Raw genomic sequence first — 11,209 nt, 5'->3', positions numbered from 1 at the left:
ATAAGAATAATAACAAAAAAAAAAAAAAAAATTTACACACATAATAGCATACAAGTGTACCAATGCTCTCTGGGCACTCCTATTTTAACTAAATTTTAAATTTTAAATTTTGTCGTTTTCGCACTTTCACTCTAGTTCGCTCATGTTCTTACTCCACTTGACTTAAGATCTACCAGAATTCCAAATTAATTGGGAAATGCCAGTCGTTGAATCGAAGAATTAGTTAAAGATACCAATATATATATATATATATATATATATATATATATATATATATATATAGATATAGATTTCTTTTTTATTTTTATACCATTGAAAATGACAGTTGAAGTTGCATGGTTCAAGCCATTTGATGCGCGCAATAATGTGATATGAGACGGCATTGCAGTGATGACGCTTAATCTCAATTTATATCAATAGGTAAAACAAAAATAAAATAACAAAAGAAAGTAGGACAACTTTAAATCACAGTGGCAGTCCATAATTGATTAATATATACCATTTTCAATTTTCTTAATCTTGAAAATGATGTGTTTGTGGCCAATATTATAATTATATAACTCACTCTCTTCCAAAAATTGTGGGGGGCGTTTGAAAGTTCCAACTTTTTATGTTCGGTTTTTTTAATTTAAGTCCTATTATTTTATATAGGTTTTGATATTGATTTCTTTTTTAAAAAGTATTAAAGATTGATCTTATTTTTAAACTATTTCCTAAATAACATTAATGTTAAGAGTGCTTCTTTTAAAAATTTCAAAACTACCCAAGTTATTTTCTTCCAAACCTAGTCACAGTCAGAACCCACCTTTGTCTTTGTCTATATTTATGTCACCACTGACCATTGTACCAACTATTAATATATTTTATTATATTAATAAGCGTGAATATTTAAATTTATTTTTAACAAAAGACAAAATAGTATTCGATAATGAGTGCCTTTGTTTAATCAAGTTAATGTCAAAAAAATAAATTGGAAATGTCATTAAAAAAATAGTAGATTCATTTTTAAAATATGATATGTATTTTGAGACATCACAAAATAGAAAGATAGACAAATTTTTTGATATATACCAACCGTTCATATATATGTGTGTGTGTGTGTATATATATATATATATAGTTATATGGTGATGTAGAAGAAGCATGAGAGAGAGAGAGAGAGGGGCATGAACCATCTCTGGTGTTAAGCTTAAAAAGGAAGAGCATGTATCATGCATGTTTCTTATTGAGTAGAAACAAATTAAGGAGTCGTTGTCTGCTCAACTAACACCAACTCTTCCCATTTTTAGTGAGGGCAAAAGGATGGCTTCGATTTTAAAAAGAGTAAAATTTTTAAGATAAGGAAAAAAAGTGGTTGGTCTCATCATAATAAAGTATGGACTTCACAGTATGAGCTTCTATTAATTCTCATCTTGTTCGTCTGCGTTTCCATGGAATCTTATGTCAATTTGACCCAGTCCGTCTTTCTCTTAATAAAAAGGGTTTAATTCTATTCTAATGTGAGCCGTGTTCCATCACACGATTTTGGTGAGGCACGCCCCACTCGCGCAATACCAAATCAGTGTCCTCAAAATTTCGATTCATGTATCATTTTTCATAAATTCTTGAATTTGTTTATTATTTCATTTAGTTATTTGATTGTACCTAATGGGGTACTTTTTTTCGTAGAATAATTTAGAATAGGAGTATTTTTAGGTAGTGTTTGATAAAAATTAAAAATTAAGTATTTGAATTTTTAAAAAGTAATTAAAAAATAAATATTTTTTAATTTTCAGCATTCAGTATTAATTATTAAGTGATAAGGAATGTCTCTATCACTTAAGGGGTCGTTATCATTTATTATGTTAACATTTTTAGTAATATTCAAATTACATTATCAAACACACTTAATTGAATAATTGTTTAATCCCTTCACAATTAATTTCACAATTAATTACTAAATTGAGTTTTCAAATAACACTACTTATTTATGTACAGTTAACATCTCTACTTGTTGTTCTTATACTAGATTTTAGTTTCAGTACATTTTTAAGAATATATCCAAAAATAATATGAGAAAAATAAATTAAAAGAAAATTAGTTAATGGCTGATAAATAAAGTTATCAATTTTTGAGTATTTTTTTTCTCCTCCCTTTTAAATCAAAATACATACATACATACATACATACGAGTCTGTAAATAGAGTGCCAATATGTTGTAAAAATGATTACAACACTTTTTTTTATTATTAAATTTGAATTTTTAAAAGCTAAAGTAAAGTCTTTGAAGGGTGTCACAAGCAATTTCATTCAAAATCCATCAGTAATTATCATAGGTAACTATAAATGAAATCTACAGAAATAGGTAACTATAAATGAAAACTTAAAAAATTTTGGGAGTCAAACTTCAATTTTCCTATAAAAAATGACATTTAATTACTATAAATAAGTACCATTTATAGTGTTTTAATAAAATTTTGGGGAAGGGGGTATACAAAATTATTATTAATAATTATTAACTATAATAATTTTTTACTACTCGTTGAAATTTATAAGAAATCTAAAATCTCAAATAGGAGTTATAGGCTCTGATTGGTTCAGCCTTTTTTTTGTTTTTTTTTTTTTTTCACACAAAAGTCTTTTTTTAATTTTTTCTAAGCATGCCAATAATAGCACGGTATTGTTTTCAAGTTTTTAATGTCTACATCTGTTTATATACATTTTTTGGTTTATATATATATATATATATATATTTGGGTGAAACGTTGACTCGTCTTCTCTTACCATAGTATTTGGTATAATGGAAGACTCCTTAATTGTTTTCATTTTTATGACAAAACAAGGTTAATGTATGCATGTTGAAGAAGCTACATTACTGTCCCTCCACTATAAATAGAGGACAGAGGTGAAAGAAAGACAGTATTAGCTGTGGAAGAGAGAGAGAGAGAGAGAGAGACATCTAGAGAGAGAGAGAGAGAGATGGGAAGTGTGCAGCAGCAAACTCAGCAGTCCGGAAGGAGTAACCGCATCATAGCTGTTGAAGGAACTCCACCCTCCATTACAAGTTACAACAACAAAGAACATGATCACGAGTCTCAAATGCACCAGGTCTCTCTCTTTATCAAGTTATATATATATATATATATATATTGAGAACATATATATATCTAAATATCTTTCAATGTGTTTCTTGATCATTAGAAATCTGGATGGAGAAACTTTCTATCTTATGTAGGCCCTGGGTTCCTTGTATCTTTGGCTTATCTTGATCCAGGGAATTGTAAGTCTCTCTCTCCTCTTTGTGTTTTAGTCTCATGAGATTTGTTTATCTAGTAGATAACAAATATTATATAAAATCATGTCACAGTGGAAACTGATTTGCAAGCTGGAGCTAACCACAGATATGAGGTAACTTGCAAATTCAGATAAAAAAATATATATATTTATTTTCTTTTTATGTGTGGGTACTAAGGGGGCTATAGAGAAAATAGATTATTAAGGACAATCGTTTTTGTTTCATGTTTTTTTTGTGTTTGTCAAATAAGTAAAAAATAAAAATATCATAAAAGCATGTTTGATAACATTTATTATCTTTTGCATAATTTACTCGCTTGCTTCAAAAAAAAAAAAAGAAAAATCAAATCAAAAAAATATATTTTCAATTACTTTTGTTGCTCTAGCTGACAACTTCTAATAAATTTTTTTCATGAATTTTTCTATTGCAGCTATTGTGGGTAATCCTTATTGGATTGATCTTTGCTCTTATAATTCAATCACTTGCAGCAAATCTTGGTGTAAGCACTGGTAAGACATGCACAAGACCTTTAGCTAAACTAACTATAATATATATATATAATTAATTACTAAATTATTTTTCTTTTATTTCCAAGGCAAGCACTTATCAGAGTTATGTAAGGCGGAGTACCCAAAATATATCAAGTATTGCCTGTGGTTGCTGGCTGAGGTTGCTGTCATAGCGGCTGATATTCCTGAAGGCATGACCTCTACCTTATCTAAAAATTATCATAGTACATTTATATAAGTATACTGTATACTGGGATGGTAAAATGGGTCTGGAATTATCAATTCGTTCATATTCGTCCGCATTGTAATAGTTATGGGTGAATCATATTTATTTTGAAGGTCAAGATGGGTTAAGTAATTTTTAACCACTTAATTTGAAGATAAGATCATATTCAACTCATACTTATTCAACTCATATTTCACTAATCACATAATAAATACACAACACACATTTATTTTATATTGCACTCAATTCATTTCCCTCTCTAAAACTCTCTCACTCACAATCCTCTCTCTAAATTTGTCTCTCATCAATTCCCTTTCTCTAAGTTTCTCTTTTTAAAAATTTCTTCTAAAAAAAATAAATAACTAAAAAATAATAAAAATAATTTAAAAATAAAAAATTTTAAAACCTATCGAAAAAAAATAATTTTAAAATAAAAATAATTAAAAAAAATTTATAAAAAAATTAAATAATAAAAAATTTAAAAACGATTAAAAAAATTAAAAATTAAAAATAATAATTATTTTTATTGTATATAATATTAGACAACTAATTATTTTGCAAATGAATAGTAATTTTAGGAAATATTATTTTAATGTAATTTAGAAAACTACCCAAAAAAAAAATTAGTAAACTTAGGTGACATGATTACAAAACGTAGATTTATTGATATATTAGGACAAAAAACAAAGAAAACAAAGATTAATGTTCATTAACGGTAATTGATACTAAATCTAATCAAAATCAATGTGGGATGAAGTAAATATATTTGTTAAAATTAAATATAAAGGGAGACATGTCATGTTTAAAAAAATAAAAAAATAAAAAATTTCAAGATAAAAATAATAAATATATAAAAACTCAAGTGGCCGGTCCAAAAACAAAAGTAAAAAAAAGAGGTCACATCACCCAATTTATAAAACTAATGGAACGCTTATTAATTGTCATTTTGGTGTACCCACACATGTGCTGATTTTGCTGTTTAGGTGATGAGTTAACTTTTCCAGTTTTATTATTAAAAGCAAGAACTTAAAAAGCTTTACATCTAATTTGTAGTTAAGCTAAAAATTAAAAAAGAAAATAGTATTGCTATTTCGTAAGGACAATGAGAAGGAAGGCGACTTGGACCATGTGTTTCTCCTTCAACCAGTGATGCACCTACCAAAAATAAATTTTCATTATTTTTCTGAAAATATAAAAAAAAATTAAAAAATAAATAATAATTAATGGGTCCACGGGTCATAACAGATTGACCCTGTCCATTTTCAACCCGTTCTGAACGGGTTGAATATGAATCTTGACCCATGTTGACTCGTTCATTTTTAACCCAACCCAAACCCGATCCAACCCGCCTATTTACCACCTCTATATATATGTGTGTGTGTGTATATATATATATATGTCTATCATGCTACCATATAACATAATTTTTTGTATTTTCCATGTGGCAGTGATTGGGACAGCATTTGCACTAAATATATTGTTCCATATCCCAGTTTGGGTTGGGGTTCTCCTCACTGGTTTGAGCACTCTCCTGCTTCTTGGCCTCCAGAGATATGGGGTAATATAATTCATTTCAAATGGGCATCTTTTGCATGATATTAGTGGTCACAACTTTTTGCTTATCACCCCACCAAAAAGGAAAAAATTAAAAATAGATTTTTTAAAAATAGAAATGTTGATTGGTCAAAACTTTCCAACTAAATATTAAAAATACTATTTAGTATAAATTTATGGTACAAAATATACATTATTCTAACATATAATGGACTATGTGTGTGTATATATATATATAGGTGAGGAAGCTAGAAATGTTGATAGCAGTGTTGGTGTTCGTGATGGCTGCATGTTTCTTTGGAGAAATGAGTTACGTGAATCCTCCAGCAAAAGATGTACTCAAAGGAATGTTTGTCCCTAAGCTCAGTGGTCAAGGTGCCACCGGTGACGCCATCGCTCTCCTCGGTGCCCTCGTCATGCCGTGAGATCTCCATCATCTCTTTGTATAAATATAAGCCAAACTATGGGCCAGAAAGGGTCTGATTTTTTCCATTTTCTAAAGATTGCCCTGAAAATTAGACTTATAAAATAAAAAACTGTCCAATACTCACAAAATTTTTCATTTTTCAGCTTAATTTTTTTGAAAATACTTTTCGAAAACTGTCAAACAAACTAATCAAATCTTAGATTTAATGCTTCATGAGATACTATATCCAGTGACTAATCACTTGAGCCAAACCATTGAATTTCAGACCCTTGACTTTCTACCAATAGTGAATTTTAAAGTACTGATAAGACTGAAAATATGGCCTCCCATAACTTTAAAAAGAATCTCAATTCGAGTCTTTTTTTAGTCTTATTTTTGAAACTCTAGACTTCCAAAAAAAAAATAATAATAAGAAACAAACAAACAAAAATAAATATATATATAAAAAACTAATTTCTTTGCTATTTTTCTCATTTATGCACTTCTTTATTTAAGAAGTATTCTTAATTTTAGAAAAAAAAAAAAAGTATTCTTAATTTATAAATAATCTTCTTAAATATGCTTTAAGCAAAATTATGTTTTTTTTTTTTTTGACAATCGGAGTGTTTGGGAATTTGCCCCGACTAATTCATAGAACCCGACACAAATTGGGTAAGGCTCTCGAACTATGTCCGCGGTCGTGACCCCAAAGAATTATTTGCACATAGGAGAAATCGAATTTGAGACCTAAAGTTTCATGAAGCTTCAGCGTCCAAATCTTTTCCAACTAGGCCAACCCCCATGGAGTTTAGGCAAAATTATGTTCTATCAAGGAAAAAGAATTAACCTTCCTCATTTAAGAAATACTCATAATTTATAAATAATTTTCTTAAACCTACTTTGAGCAAAACTCTGTTCTATCAAGGGAAAATAAGAAATTCTCTTAATTTATAAATAATCTTCTTAAATCTAATTTCACTAAAATTCTGTTCTGTCAAGGATAAAAAAAAATTAACTTTAATTTGATAATGCTAATTCAACAATTACAAGTAAATTTTTTTGGATTCATCCAATATGGAATAACATATGTCACTTGTGCTTTTCTACTAATATACATTTGTTTTCATGTTCAACAGCCATAATCTTTTCCTCCACTCAGCTCTTGTACTCTCTCGGAAGATACCCAACTCGGTCCGAGGCATCAATGTAAGACAACTGCTTAAAACATCTCTGCGTTTGCTTACTCAAAAATAATAATAATAAATGTCTATGTTACATACATGCTACACACGTAATACATCCACAAAATAAAATAAAAAAAACACACATTAATATATATATATATAGGGCTCTAAATACATATACAGAATACAGATGTTAAATACTGATTGAAAGAATTCCTCACCATACCTACTACTTAGTTATTTGTTTATTTGCATCCCAAGAAGTGCATTGATGAAATGAGTCTTTGGCACTGTTCTCAGTGAACAATCATAAAAGCAAAAGAATCCGAAACCAAAACAAAATAAACACCCTTGCATTGAAAACATAACACAATTTCTTTCAGAATTGAACACTCGTTACTTGGAAAATAAAAATAAAAATGTTCACTACGTTATTCTTAAAGTAATGTGTGTTACATTATCGAAGTAACAGGGTTAGAAAATGCACATCAAAATATATAAAAAATTGTTTTCAAGAAAGATGACAATGGGAAACGTCTGTGGGACCACTTGATGTCATAAAGTCATGTACCAACAAATTTATACGACATCAGAGGTGGACTCTAAGTAACATAAGAGCAAAAATCAGAGTGAGATCGAATTCGAGAGTGAGAACGTGTAAGTGACAAAATTAAATCATAAATAATGAGAATTTGAACGAAAATACACGTGAAGTATGAAAATAAAAGTGCGCTCAGAATATGAGAGTGACACTCGTTGATAATGATTGTATCACTTATGTTAGACTAGATGTAGTCCAATTGTACTTTCTCATGTTTCAAAATAGGAGGTTGGGAGCTAAAGTCATCTACCATCAAATTTATACCCCGTATGACATAATAGTAAGACTAGCTATAGTTTGGTGATACTTTTTGCTATTTAAAATAGAAGGTTGGAGGTTGAAATATTTATAGGGACAAGTGAGTCTGAGTGTATTTTTTGTAAAATAAAAAATTAGACTAGCTCCATGTATAGTTCAAAATGTCACGAGGGCTAGCTCGACCCTTAAGCAAGTTAGACAGTCGCCTAAAGCGTCAGCCAATAGAAAGATTCCAAAATTTTTATTTTCATATATTATAAAATTCCTAAAAAATTTATTTCATTGGAATTGAGAGATTTAATAATGGGTCAAAAATATTTGTATACTTATTTGAATTTTTTTTTTTCTCTCTCATGATCATTCCATGTTTTTTATTCTCATCTATTAATATCATTGCACCAACTTTAATTATTAACTATGTTTTTAATGGGAATTGGTGAAACTATCAATATTCTCCTCTATCATTATGCCTAATTTTTTCCGTTATTTCTCAACCTCTCTGTTACAATGTCTCCCTCCTCTCTCGTTACAACTTCTTTTCACTTCTTCACTCATCACAATCTCACTCTATCTCAGATTCTGAACACACTTTTCTTTGCTGAATTTTTTTGGATCGTTTCATCGGTTTTTTCTAAATTTAGTTCTATTGTTCCTTACCCCTTAAATTATCATAAAATTGTATATTTTGTTTCTAAGTTGTGACAAATTATCTGTTGGCTAAATGGATTATAACTATATTATCTATTGAAAAAGATACTATAACAAAACTTGAATACAAGAATTTAATTAGTAACTTTGCATCTCCAAAAGTAGGAAGGATAATTTTTTAATAAACATTACTAACGATTATTTGATATAAAAATTATTTTTATATTTTTTGCCAAAGACCTCAAGTTAAACTGAGCCACCCCTAAATATCTATTTGGCCCAAGCCATGTAATGCATCACTCGGACAGTGGATAGTAATAGACATCCGTCAAATTCAGACACTTGTTTATATATATATATATATATATATTTTTTTTTTTTTCTTTTCCTTTTTCACTCAGTGAAGATAGACACATACAGTGTAAATAAATGTAAATTTACTCACTTTTCTCTTAATTTTAATGCAGGATGCGTGTCGATACTTCTTAATAGAGAGTGGATTCGCACTCTTTGTAGCTTTTTTAATCAATGTCTCTGTTATATCTGTCTCGGGTACTGTTTGCTCAGCCAAGAACCTCACCAAAGAAACCGTGGATCAATGCAATAATCTCAACCTCAACTCTGCTTCTTTTCTTCTCAAGGTCTAAAAATTATTCTCAAGTTGGTCAAAATTTAGTTACATAGTCAAACTTGAAACAAATTTTTAACAAAATAGTTTCGTTCTTGTTTTGCAGAATGTCTTAGGAAAATCGAGCTCTACTGTTTATGCCATTGCATTACTAGCCTCCGGCCAGAGTTCCACAATCACAGGCACTTATGCGGGACAATTTATCATGCAGGTTTTCAAAATTAAGCATTAATATCATTATATATTGCAGTTGATGTTGTCGAAACCTATTACATTTTATATTTGGTGGTGAAATGTCTAGGGTTTCTTGGACCTTAAAATGAGGAAATGGTTGAGGAATCTCATGACTAGGTGCATTGCCATTACACCTAGTCTCATTGTTTCGATTATTGGTGGATCTCAAGGAGCTGGCCGACTCATTATCATCGCATCGGTTTGTTAACTGTCTAAACGTTTTTATTTTACATTTAGGCTCCGTTTGTTTCGACGTAAAATATTCTTTTTAAAAAATATTTTTTTTTTTTCAAATAAAATATTCTTTTATTTTTATTTTGTCCGTACTTGGCAAAGGTCTACGTTAAGGTTGAGGTCAAATCTAGCATATAAAATAACTTGCCGAAAATTAATGAATAAGTTATTTTTGTTAAATTTTAATATTTTTTTCTTCGTAAACATTTTACGACAATCAAACACCAAAAAATTTTTAAAAAAAATTTTAAAAAATATTTTACGTTCAAACGGAGCTTATTTTTACTTAATCATTATCGAACAAATATATATATATATATATATATATATATATATATTATTTTAATTCTGATGGGTTTAATTTGCAGATGATACTCTCATTTGAACTTCCATTTGCTCTCATCCCACTTCTTAAATTCAGTAGCGGTAGCACCAAAATGGGACCACACAAGAACTCCATATACGTAAGTTAATTCTACTTTTGCAGGTGATACCATTCTGGCCTTTTCAGCTCAAGATTTGGCTTGTGTAGTCAATCTTTATTACATTGTCCCGATCAATTATGAAAAAAAAAAAAATTTTGATTGACAATGACATAAAGTTATAGCTTCATGATTGGTCGATACCAATGATCTTGAATTGCTTGTGAGCCAATATGGAATGGATATTTCGGATAAGTAGAAGTCTTAAGGCCGGCAAGGCCTATTAAATAGTGGCCCATTTTCAAGTAAAACTTAAAATAAAAATAGCTAACAAAATTTAAATTAAATCAGAACTTCATTTATTTTTCTTAAATTAAATCAGAACTTCATTTTAAGCTGACCATTTCAAGTTCAAACTTGTGAATGTAGATCATTGTGTTCTCATGGATACTGGGCCTCGGAATCATTGGCATCAACATATATTACTTGAGCACCAGCTTCGTCGGATGGCTAATTCACAGCAGTTTACCAAAAGCAGCAAATATATTCATTGGAATTATAGTGTTTCCACTCATGGCAATCTATATATTGGCTGTTATATATTTGATGTTTCGAAAAGACACAGTAGTGACATTCATCGACCCAAATGCCCAATCGCACATTGAGAATGGGCATGGCAACACGGAGGAGATGACAGAATTGGACCGCGTCCCTTACAGAGAAGATTTGGCTGACATTCCACTCCCTCAGTAGAAATTTTCATATTTCGATATCTTGCTCAGTCTCTCTCTCCCAATATCGATCCTTTATAGGATCATTATCTTTTCATTGAATTTTTTGTTATGAAGCTTGTTAGAAATTAAACTTGATTATATTTTAAAATGTCTTTGAAGGTTATGGATGTTTTTTATTTGATGTTTAATTTTATATTTATGTGAGTTTTTTATTGGAGTTAGTGGGGGGCATAAGAGTTACAACTAGTAATGGTCGTATTAGTGGGTTGGTGGGAGTTTTGCTTACTAAATGTTATG

At 29.6% G+C, this 11,209-nt stretch overlaps 1 protein-coding gene across 1 annotated transcript; it reads left to right on the top strand.

Moving 5' to 3' along the window:
- Nucleotides 1–2,958: 2,958 nt before the first annotated feature.
- Nucleotides 2,959–10,931, top strand: LOC132273250 (metal transporter Nramp7.2-like). Its single transcript, XM_059774247.1, has 13 exons — nt 2,959–3,087; nt 3,181–3,259; nt 3,347–3,387; nt 3,705–3,783; nt 3,870–3,974; nt 5,458–5,567; nt 5,803–5,984; nt 7,106–7,175; nt 9,128–9,301; nt 9,395–9,499; nt 9,590–9,721; nt 10,125–10,220; nt 10,608–10,931. Exons 1-13 carry the CDS (start codon nt 2,959–2,961, stop codon nt 10,929–10,931), a joined length of 1,626 nt encoding a protein of 541 aa, XP_059630230.1.
- The last annotated feature ends 278 nt before the right edge of the window (nt 10,932–11,209 follow it).

The sequence above is a fragment of the Cornus florida genome, unplaced genomic scaffold, assembly GCF_030987335.1.
Source record: "Cornus florida cultivar Cherokee Brave unplaced genomic scaffold, ASM3098733v1 CherokeeBrave_3.0.0_Hap2_Chr09, whole genome shotgun sequence".
NCBI lineage: Eukaryota > Viridiplantae > Streptophyta > Magnoliopsida > Cornales > Cornaceae > Cornus > Cornus florida.
The sequence above is the reverse complement of the archived record's forward strand: the minus strand, read 5'-3'. Positions and strand labels throughout refer to the sequence as shown.

Bases quoted from the DNA above. Each gene is read 5' to 3' on its own strand.
- LOC132273250 (XM_059774247.1), top strand. From the start codon at position 2,959: ATGGGAAGTGTGCAGCAGCAAACTCAGCAGTCCGGAAGGAGTAACCGC. The intron at 3,260-3,346 runs GTAAGTCTCTCT...ATCATGTCACAG, and splicing joins TTATCTTGATCCAGGGAATT to TGGAAACTGATTTGCAAGCT. The intron at 9,500-9,589 runs GTTTTCAAAATT...TGAAATGTCTAG, and splicing joins CGGGACAATTTATCATGCAG to GGTTTCTTGGACCTTAAAAT.